The 11748-nt window shown below is 43.1% G+C and overlaps 1 protein-coding gene across 1 annotated transcript; it reads left to right on the forward strand.

Annotated features, from left to right (window-relative positions):
- Nucleotides 1-5799: 5799 nt before the first annotated feature.
- On the forward strand, nucleotides 5800-8486 carry LOC147465026 (uncharacterized). The gene has a single exon (XM_086517474.1). The coding sequence runs from the start codon at nucleotides 5973-5975 to the stop codon at nucleotides 6711-6713; it is 741 nt and encodes a 246-aa protein (XP_086373600.1). The 5' UTR covers nucleotides 5800-5972; the 3' UTR covers nucleotides 6714-8486.
- The last annotated feature ends 3262 nt before the right edge of the window (nucleotides 8487-11748 follow it).

Consider the following 11748-nt stretch of genomic DNA (forward strand, 5'->3'; position numbering starts at 1 on the left):
CGCACCACATTTGGTCTTTACGAATACATTGTCATGCCTTTTGGCTTGACCAATGCACCAACCACATTCAACCGCTTGATGGAGAAGCTGTTTAGGCCTCATCGAACCTTCAGTGGAGTGTTCTTTGATGATATTATCATCTACTCTAATTCATTAGACGAACACAAGCAACACCTCCAGGTAATATTTCAAGTTTTAAGAGAGAATAAACTTTATGTTAATTGAAAGAAAAGTGATTTTTTTCTTGCAAGAGATTTAGTATTTAGGTCACATTATCTCTCAAGATGGCATCCAAATGGATGCATCAAGTTAGAGGTAATAAAAGGATGGCCTAAACCAAGGAATCTTCACGAATTAGGAAGCTTTATAGGTATGTGTGCATACTATAGACGCTTCATAGAAAAGTTCTCACAAATTGCGGGACCATTACATGACCTAACGAAGAAAAGCGTTAGGTACACATGGTCTGCTAAGGAGAACAATGCTTTCGAAAAGCTTATCTCTCAGCTTGTGCTTACACTACCGTATCTCTCAAAACCATTTGAGGTCCAATGTGATGCTTGTGGTGATTGCCTTGGAGCTGTTTTTCTCCGAGAAGGGCACGCCATAGGCTATGAGAGTCGAAGGCTCGACCCTATTGAGCAAGCTCTAGGCATATACGAAAAGGAACTCCTTGCAGTTCTACATGCCTTAGACTCATGGAAGCACTATTTATTGGGGACTCCTTTCATTCTACGAACGGATCACCAAAGTCTTAAGTACTTCATGACGCAGACCAAGCTCTCCGACAAAAAAATGAGGTGGGCAAATTTCCTTTCGCAATTTCATTTTCATATTGCTCACATTGCTGGAAAGCATAATCAAGTAGTTGATGCACTCTCAAGACGGCCGAGAGTGAATGCGGTTTCCATAGCAACTCACAATGATCTATCTTCAATGATAGATGAGCATGCTATTGATCACGATTTTAGAGATGTGATTTCAGCCCTTGCATTAGGAAAGAAAGAAGAACCATTTACTTTACAAGATGGTTATCTTCTCTATGGCAATAGACTATGCGTTACTAACTCACTACGTGAGAAAGTAATGTATGAATCTCATGCTCCACCTTATGTGGGGCATAGAGGGATTCAGTCTACCTTAAAGGGAATTGAAACATATTTCTATTGGCCTACCATGAAAGTGAACATACAAGAGTATGTTTCTAAATGTGTGGTATGCCAAAAGACAAAATTTGATAGAGGGAAGCAACTTGGATTGCTTCAACCCTTGCCAATCCCTAATTCACCATGGGAGAGCATATCCATGGATTTTATCTTTGGATTGCCTAAGTCTATCCATGGGAATACGGGAATATGGACGATAGTAGACAGGTTTAGTAAACAAGCTCATTTTATACCTGTCAAAAAGACTATCAAAGCCCATCAAATGGCAACCCTCTTCATTTCACAAATTTTCAAGTACCATGGCTTGCCAATGTCCATAGTGTCGGATAGAGATCCTAGAATGACCAGTAATTTTTGGAAGGGTCTCTTTGAGAATTTAGGGACAAGGCTAAACTTCTCTTCGGCCTATCATCCACAAACGGATGGCCAAAGTGAAATAGCTAACCTAACCATTCTCGATCTACTAAAACCTATGTAACGGAAGTAGATCAAAGATCCCAATGGGAGAAGTACTTACCCTTAGTGGAGTATGCTTACAATAACACTATACATACTTCCACGGGAAAAGCACCTTTCGAGGTAATTGAGGGAAGATCAAAAAGTCCCTTGCTACTTAAGGTACGTGGGAAGAGCTTCGCTGTAGATGAGTATAGCCGAGACCTACAAGAATCTTTTCAAAAGATTAAGGATGTTATCTCTATCTCACAGCAAAGGCAAAAGGCTGTTGCTGACAAGCACAGAAGAGCCCAAGCCTTTAAAGAAAATCATTGGGTCTTATTAAAGTTTCCCAAGGCTCGATTAAGGCACACAACGGCCAAGAATCCTACGGGCCACCAAAAGTACTATGCTAAACTAGCAAAAAGGTACTATGGTCCCTTCGAGATTCTTAGGCCAATCAATGAGATGGCCTATCAACTCAAGTTGCCCAATCATTGGCTCATACACAATGCTTTCCATGTGAGCCTATTAAAGCCTTACAAAGGAGAGCCACCTCAAGAACCAACTATTGAAGACCCACCGAAGATCGAGGACCAAGAGGAGGTGCTGCAGCCCGAGTCCATTCTCCGACATGAAGACAAGGTATTAAGAGGCGGTAAGACTATCCAACGATATCTTATTAAGTTTAAGAATTATCCTTTTGAAGATGCTAGATGGATGCAAGGCACACAATTAAAGGATAACCTAAACCTTGTCAATGCTTACAATGCTTCCCAAGAGTAAGCAAATGTACAAAATGTTAAAAATGAACAAAGTTTTTTTTTGTCTTATAAGACTCTCTTTTTCTTTATTGTGCACAAAAATGAAGTAGTATGCATGCTTAGATCAAGTTTGCGGAGACGACGTCTCCCAAACACCAAGTAGAGCTTGTCACTCTACTATGGAAGACTGATTGGACTAATGTGCAGACATGCTTGCGGCAGCCTCAGGCTCTCAAGCGCCAAATGGACTAGTCATCCATTGTGGAATGATGTCGTAGGGTAACATAGGGATCCTCTACCCGCTAAGAAAAGGACTCATGAATATGATTTATCTTCTCTACACCATAGTCGAGGACGACTATGATTTCAAGTGAGAGGTAATGTCATAATAATCAATATCTAATTCTCCTAAATGATTTTCTCATATTAAACTGATCATTTAATGTGGGGAAGTGCCAGGGGAGAAAAAGCTAAAATATTGGTTAAGCTAGCAGACCGGCCATAGTAGGGATCCAAAGGAGGGAAAATAGGGATCCAAAGGGGGGGCCATCTGCAAAAGAGCCATGTGCAACAATGGGCTGAAAAGACCCTAAGGTTCAGCCCATTAAGACTTCCAACGTGCTAAGGAATCCAAAATTCAAAGGTTGTGTCCAAAGGTCAGCCCTAGGGGAAATTGGATGCTTTGTGTGACCAAAAAGTCTTTTCAAATCCCTACATAGGAGGGGGAGAGCCTTGGGAGTAGGGGATGAGAGAGAAAGTCACACACACACACACACACACACACAGGCTCCCTTTACACAAAGGGAATGAGGGACACATGTCAGCTCCCTAGGCCAGATGCCCACAAGGTGTACCCAATTCCTATTGGATGGCCTTGGAGGTGGACCAATGAGAATTAGGCTAGAGTAAATCTAGTTTAATTAATTCAAAAACACTTAATAAATGAACCAATGAGAATTAAGTCTCCTAGATGACTATTGACAGTCTCCCAAGGGGTCCAATGAGCATTCAACAGCCCAATGGCTTGCTTGATTCCTATTGGCCAGGAGGCAAAGGGGTCCAATGAGAGTTTAGATGAATTATTAAATTACCTAAAGCTCTCACAAAAGGGGAAAGGGGGACACATGTCAGAAGGCTATCAGTTATGCTGCTTAATAGTCATTGGCTTGACTTGGGGAGGGCCAATGAGGGTTGAGCAAGAGCAAATAGCAAGAGGGCTCGCCCAAGAGAGAGAGGGGACTGATTTTTGCAAGGCATTATCACACACACACACACACACTCTCACACAGTCTATGTGAGAAGTAAAGAAGACTATCTCTTCCCAAGCTTTAATGGAGAGCTCATCACCTACTCCAAGCTTGTGAGATAGAAGTCTACATCGACATACTCTTGGCATGTGGATGCAAATCCAACCAAGAGCCAAGCTTCAATGCATGCTCATCTCCTCTACCAAGCTAATTACTAAGCTAAGCTATGCTAATATGAGTGATTATGTGAGGAGATGTACATCTTTCTCGTAAGATACTCCTTCTTCCTCTCAATCTACTCTCATACCCTGCTAGCTCTCACCATCTTCGAAGGTGTGTGAGGTCTTGGGTCTGAGACCGGGGATACTTGATGTTGTGTTTATTAAGTGTTTTGCTTAGTGCATGAAGCTTTCATCTTCATTGCACTAGCTAGTCTTGAAGGAACACAAAGAATTGTATTGTACAATGTCTCTCTTGATGGGAGAAACCATAATACAAAGCCTTTTGGAGGGGGGACCGGCTCCATGCAAATCCGGTCCTCAACTGTTGTCAATAGCTTAATTTCTCTCTCTTTTGAAAGTATTGTTGATGCTATCTAACTAGGTGTTATGCTTTTTGTTGCTCTCTCCACCCAAGCACTCTTGTAATTCTCATTAGGAATCTATTCTAATGAAATGCCCACTATGTTCATGCTAATTTCCGCTACACACAAGTTTTTAGGCCATTAAATGTTACAGAAGGGCTAAGGGCTTTGTGCACAAAAGAGCCTATTCAAAGGGTAGCATGGTTGAGGGATGGGTGGTTTTGGAGTCGCTTATGCATATTGCAAAGTGGTTTGATTGCAACGATGACATATTATTGTGTAGAAAAGACCATGAACGCATGAGTGGAGATGTAATGGTGTGCCTTGGCATAATAAAGGGGATCAATATGGAGAGCAAGCAAAAAGATCAACCACTTTGATGCTTCACAACCCAAAGATGCAAAAATAGTTTGATTGATATGGGGATGCAAATCGTGAGAGAGAAGCTCTCAGACTGGCTTTTAGAAAGCGCAATCAATCACCAGTGCACTACCCTAGGGAGCTGAAGGTCCTACCCTATGCAAATCGCGAGAGAGAAGCTCTTAGACTGCCCTTTAGAATGGGCAAACTATGCACTGCCCTAGGGAGCTCAAGGTCCTACCCTCTTTCAGAACTCTTACATGGCTATATGATCCTCTAGTGAGTTCCAGACAAGAGGGCATACAAGTAGGGGGTACCGGCTGGAATTTATTGTAAAAAAAATGCGAATCAAGTGAGATGCGACGAGTCTAAGATGTCGCGCGAAGCAGGAGAACAAGCAGTAAGGGGTGAGCCGAGTCAGCAAGGTTGAGGGCTGCCCGTGAGGAGAGGTGCACTGCATATGAAGATGCGCTGGAGCTTGGACCTGACAGGCGCACAGCTCCTAGAATTTTTTTAGATAATACAAATTATCATAGCTATCACATGACGTGTTGGCGCAAGTGGTTATGAGGGTTCAATAGAGGTCATTGACGTTCAACACCTGAGTTCGAGTCTGCTGCGTCCCTTTTGTAGAGTGGAATGGAAGCCTCCAAGTGAAGGGAGGGATGGGATTCAGAGGAATCTAATGAACAAATGAATATATTAAGTGTTGAGCCAGTATGTCGTACCCATTTTGGAAAAAGGCTTAATAAGCCGAATCTCAGAAAATACTGGTCGCAAGTGGCGTAGCAGCCTGGCAATGCGCGACGAACACGCAAATGGCAGTGTGGCAATCAAATAGGTGGGCGTGCGAGCAAGGCGGCGGATAGACCCGCAGGGCCGCAGGGAGACGAGTATGGCATGGGACGCGCATTTCAGTGTTGTGGGCAGAGTAGAAGGAGGACCGCTTGCCATATTTTTTTAATGCATGAATTGCCCTGTTTGAGCACCTCGACATAGTTGCTTGGTTGGTTACATCATATCATGAGAGGGCTTTGTGCATGATGGTGATGAGTTCGAATCCACCGTCTCCCGTCTTTCTTTCAGGAGGATATGACAACAATCTCCTAAGAATATGGCAGCACGGAATCTTGGGAGGTCTCGAGGTAGTTTAATATCAATCCTACCAGTATGTGCTAACGAGTATGTGTTGAGCCAGTAGTAGTAAGTGACTGACGATGAGTGGGATTTCTGTAGCCCCGAGTTACACTTCCTAATCTCAATTTGCCTCTCCACCAATAGACCTTTGGCTTTGTGGCTCCTCCTAAAATCAACCTCTCCTTTCTCTTTGTAGGGTTTTGCATCCACAAGCGTCCCTTTCTGCTGACACAGAACACGTAGTAGGGGATCTTTCCTGTGCCAATACCTACCGACCGGGATGCAGCCCACAGCGCCCAAGAGGTGCAAGCTGTCTGATTCGGACAAAGAGTTGATCGAGAAGGCACAGCTGCAGACTTATTACAACCTCATCGACCAAGATTTGGAGGAGGACATTGCCGTAGACGCACTTGCAAATTACGATCCCAGTACAAGACGGACCGTAGTGAGGGGAATTCCTCTGCATCTTACGAAAGAAAATCTTCAGGCCACCTTGGGCCTTTGTGGGCAGACCAAGGGCGGGGACTGGACTTCAGCGGAGGTAGCCCAATACCTGCAAGAATCGAAGCGAGACACAGAGAAGCGACGAAACGATACACAGGGCATCCACCTCAGGAAAGTCAAGGATAAAGGTTATTTAGAGTTCATTTCTGCTGCCATTGCTTTCAGGCAGATACCCACTCATCTCAATGAGGTGTTGTTCATGGATGTCATGCGAGTACAGAAGCATGGGCAGTTTGATTTTGCAGGTGCCTTGTTTCGATATGTGGAGATGCAGATGCAGAAGCTAGCTGTCAATAAGCAGAAAGTGTATCGTTGTGGCCATGTATGGCAAGCTTTGTATTTTAAGGCTCTTGGAGAGGCTCGACAATCAGAGGCATCACCAGGTAATGTGGCAGTGAAGAGAACTGGTGAGACAGAGTATTCTCACAAAGAGGCAAAAAGGCCCAAGACTGCTGAGCTTATGGAAGAGGAGGAACAACCTGTAGCTTCCCAGGATGGATTGGGCATACCAAGTTGACATGAGGAAGGTTAAGGGTGGGCCCATGTCATGAAGGGTGCATCAGGGGTTGTCAATGCATTTGAGATGCAGGTTTTTCTTTTTTTCCAAGAAAGGCAGGTGCACAGAGGAAGTTAGCCGTCTGCTGATTCATGTCTTCAGCGAGGTTTATGGGTTCTTATTGTGAGGCATTTTGAGAGCCATTTTGCAGGACTTGACAAGTGGATGGGGACATTGCATATGAAGGAATCAGTTCATAAAGATGCCAGGTAAATGGGCAAGGTGTGTTTTGTCGAACATTAAGTATGCCAGTTGTTTGATGGTGGGTAGTGGAGTGTTCTCACCAAGTCCAATGTGAGAGATTAAGAATCAGTAGAAAACATGGGTGAAGTAAAGCAGAAGGGTATTTTGCTGCCGGTGCGAGAATTAGCAATGGATTGCTCGTTGTAAGGCCAAGGTCCAGGCTGAAGGCTTGTCTTGCGTGTTGATGCAACTGGTGGGCTGAAACGAAAATTGCATGTTTAGACATTTGGGGAAGTTTGTTCTGGTAAACCATTGGAGATTCAGGGCAGGTAGTTACTTCTACTTCCAGAAGGGAAACTGTTCTTCAAGATGGGCATGTGAAGGATGTTGATCATTTGGTGATATAGTGTGGAAACGCACTCTGGCAGCTAAATAGAGCTGGGAAGAAGCTTTTTTGGACCTCTTTTGAAAAGAAAGAGCAGGGCAAGAGATGCTGGAAGCATGCTTCTGAAAGCTGCGACTGAATGCTTTGTTACCACAAGAGGTGCTCTTTAGCAAACCTCATGGGTTTTTGTCACGAGGAATCACCTGTGCCTATTTGGAAATTGTGGTTGAAAGCAATGATTGAAAGGTGATGTGAGGTGTTTTTAAATTAGTAGCTTTCAGCCTGAAAAGTAGCTACTTGTTCCTGGCCACAAGATGGTTTTTTCTGGAGGGTTTTCAAGGAATCTGAGTGTCTGTTGGGTAACACGTCCAGCACACTTCAACTCTGAGTTGTCCCTGCCAAAAAAGTCGAACTACTTTCTAGAGTTTGATGAAGGATTTGTAGTTGGAACTGCCTGCTGGATGTTAAAAGAATACTTTGCGATGGTGGGCCTTGAAGGCTTTGAGCGTGGATTTACATATGCTTTATGTGTTTTCCTGCCTTCCCTTGTCTTCCTTCATGATATGAGCAAACTGCCTTAAGAATATGAGCTGAATTTTAGGTTGTTCAAGAAGCAGAGCAACAATCATCTATCTTTGTGTGTGCCACTATGCAAATTGTGTGCCGACAGTTTATGTATGGTTGTGCTGGTGCAGGTGTTGAAGGCAGGTGGTGAATGTAGCAGTGGATGTATGCTCACCTTGCCGGTTTTGATGTAACTGGAGACATAATGTTGTATGAGAAGTCCAGATTTAAATGAGCATGAGCTGGAGGGAGAAACATAAGAGTGGCTGTTTCTGTTAGTCTTATCATTGATCTTCTCCGTTAATGATTGCCAGCTTTTATGTGTTATCTTGGTTTGGTATGGTGCACAGGAGAGCAATGCAGGGTCTACAAGTTTGAAATGGCAGGCTATTATGGTATTATGCACTTCCAAGTCTTTTTCACATCTTTTTTTTCGATTGTATTAGTAGCAACATACGCATTTTGTTCTTAATGCGGGTTTTGTATATATGGTATATTCACCAACTTTTATTTCAAACTCTTCTGAATGTGCAACTCAGTAGCTTCTGCCTATTGATTTCTTTCAAGTTGCACATTTCTGTGGATAAGATTATTTTGACATAGTGGTACATAGCAAGTCAGCATTATTTTAGTCTGCTTGCACTTCTATTACCACTCTTGCAAGGGTTCAGTAGTGCGCAGGAACGATCCACAGAGAGAGAGAGAGAGAGAGAGAGAGAGAGAGAGCAGCTCTACGGGAGGGTAAGTTGCACTGTGTTATGTCAAATATTTTACGCCATGAAGGGCTCCATCTGCATGTAGCCTAGGAGTGGAACACTCCCTACAGAATTGAGCGAGAGGAGCAAGGACATCAGGCCCGCAGTCAATGGAGATGTGACCCACAATGCTCAAATTCTCTTGGTTTTCTGGCTTGCAGAAACATGCCTTAGAGTAGAAAGAGATAGGTATGTGAATTCTCTGTGTTTTGTTGCTTGCAAAAGGGTCCACCTGTTTAATGGCCCATATGACCTCGTGCTTTAGAATGCCCACATGAGGCTTCACCTTGTTTATCTCCGTTTTTCAATTATAGCCTTGAGAAAATGTACCACAAACCATTTTTGCATCATCCCAAACCCCAAGCACAGAATCCCCTCTTTTATCCCCTCCTATTTTCTGTTTGTCAGTTGAGGCTTCCTGTTTGTATGCAGTTAACGTTTTTGCCCTTCTCCCCTTATTCCTTGTCTGAGTATGTTCTTGTAATGTCTATCAGAGGAGAAAAATTCAAGTTTTTGAGCTTGTAGGAACAATCCCATGAGACCTGTAAGATCTATCCCACGAGCGTTCACATATCAGACGAGAAATATCATAGGCATTGCTGATCCTGGAATTTAATGATGTGACTAATTGGCCCAGAGGCAGTGGTATCTCCTTCTGCTCTCTACCCAGTCTACTTCGAGTCTATGTGAAGACACTCTAAATTGGCCAGTGATGCTCTGCATAGCATGCGATATGTATATCAACATGTACTGTGGTCATTGAATGAGCCCCTGCTCTGTAGTTTGTAGGAAATGATCTCTACATAACGTAGGCAATTGAGTTGATGGGTCCACCCATGTCTGTGTCACATAATCCTTCATCATATCACATGTAATAAACTAATTCCTCTCCAAATCAGAAAAAAACCTTTATGTGTTGTGCATGTAAATCATATGAAACGGTGGTAGACTCACCATATCAAAACCATGTCTAGCAAACCACCTCTCCATTGTGGCATACAATGTGTATCTCCACCTGAATGCCTCCCAAGCCGCCATATTGATATGGTCTCTATTCTACGAGGCTTGCCTATGGTTTTACCATTATTGAGCCATAAGAAGTTCAAAAGGAGCTAGCTCGGTAATTCTGCAATATTAAACCCACTCCACTACTCTCTATAATCAACCAATTCAAGCTGTGGGTGTAGATACTTAAGTGTTGATTTTCAAAGGCTAAAAGGAGTAGCAACTAAGGTTTTGAGTTGCCAAAGAATACACTAAGTAAGCACATAAGTATAATTAGCATGGTTGACAATAACCAAGAGAGTAGAATGAACATTGATAACTTTGATTTTTCACATGAAGGTGCTAATGATGATGCCCTTATGTTTGTCAATTATCTTATTACTAGGTTGCAGCAAGCTATGGGCAACGCTGCTTTGCAAGCCGAAGTTACTTAACAACTTTGTGCTTATGGGATTTTCCTTCCTCTCCAAAAGGAGAGAGAGTTTAGGAGGCCTCTTGATGAGACCCCCAAAAGAAGACTCTCTCCCATACAAAAGGAGGAATCCAAAGAACAACAAAGTTATGAATCCCTAAGTTCCTCTGAAGATGTGGCTCTACAAAGACTATGGTCTACACGATCGCCAACACCTCCCAAGAAAAAACAGTCAACGCACAGTTCTTCTCCTCGACACTCCAAAAGAGAAGAGAGGAAACAAAAGAAGAGAAGGTCAAGAAAGAGGTCATCCTTTTTTTCTTCTTCTTCACCTTTCTCTTCCGACGAAAGCTATGGCTATTCTCCTAGAGAATACAAGAGGGGAGGATATTGCAAATCATACCCTGCATGGCAGAAGTCACAAAAGCTCAAGAAGTTCAAAGAGGGAGGAAAGAGTATCTCTTTTCTCACCTATGATGGCACCTTTGGTGCCACCGACAAAGTATTGGCTTTCATCTAGCAATTTGATACGGCCTTTGGAGACGAAGGATTCACGGAGTCCTCCAAGCTACACCATGTAGCTATGCAGTTCCAGAAATTGGCTCGTCAATGGTGGCTAGCCTTCATGGTAACGGCAAAGCCCCAAAGACATGGAAAACTCTACGAGTTTCCATCATGAAGCAATTTCTTGCAAGGAATGCAAAGGACAAAGTACTTACAGAATGGTGCAGTTTCAAGCTTCTCTCCCATGAGTCTATTCACAAATATGTGGACAAGTTTTGGGATTTACATCTCAAGGCTACTATCTTCCAAAAGATAGACTTTGCCGAGTAAAAGCAACAATTTTGTGCGGGATTACTTGAAGAAATGGCCGAGTATGTCAACTCCCAACGGACTGGTTCTATCACGGAAGTAATCCACCATACCATGGTTGCTTTCCGCATCAATTTCCAACAAGGGGATAGACAAAATGTCAAGCCCATGGAAAACAAAGACAAAAGTGATGCAGAGGGAAAACCAATGCCCAATTCTTCCCAAGACAATTCCAATTCCAATAACAACAACAACAACAACCGGTCCAAAGAGAAGGGAGTTTACAAAAAAAAAACAAACTCTCTCTTGAAGAGCTTGAAGCTTTTCGTAAGGACCATAAGTGTTTAAAGTGTGGGGAGCAAGGACATAGCTATCATTCTTGTACCAAGAGAAATGCCCGCAGTGAGACTCCTAGAGCTTCCACCATCGAAACTCCAAAAGAGGATGCTCATTGCAAAGGATCACCTCTCTCCTATGCAAAGGAACATGATGTCTTCATCTTGTTTGACCTGGCTCTACTCACAACTTCATATCAACGGAGTTGGCCACCAAGTTGGGCATTCAAGCTTTTGAGATGGGACATATGGTAACTGACACAACTTTCAAGGGATAACAAGCCTCGGTTACTCTCTTGATTGGGAAGTCGAGGCTTCATGTCCAAAGATATGTTGACAAAGAAGACTTTTTCATCTCTCCTCTCCAACATGAGGATGCTATCCTAGGGGCACCATGGTTCAATCGCATGGTTGCAAACATGAAGTTCCTTGAAAGGAGAATCTACTTCACCTATACAGGGGAAAGAGCATGTATATAGATGCTAATGAGTCTGGCCGTACTATACCACTTGTGAATTCACCGACTTTTGATAAGTCAATGAAA

This window comes from Adiantum capillus-veneris, chromosome 1, assembly GCF_014529385.1.
Source record: "Adiantum capillus-veneris isolate H3 chromosome 1, ASM1452938v2, whole genome shotgun sequence".
Lineage (NCBI taxonomy): Eukaryota > Viridiplantae > Streptophyta > Polypodiopsida > Polypodiales > Pteridaceae > Adiantum > Adiantum capillus-veneris.

Excerpts from the sequence above, each read along its gene's own strand:
- LOC147465026 (XM_086517474.1), top strand. The coding sequence starts at position 5,973 with ATGCAGCCCACAGCGCCCAAGAGGTGCAAGCTGTCTGATTCGGACAAA.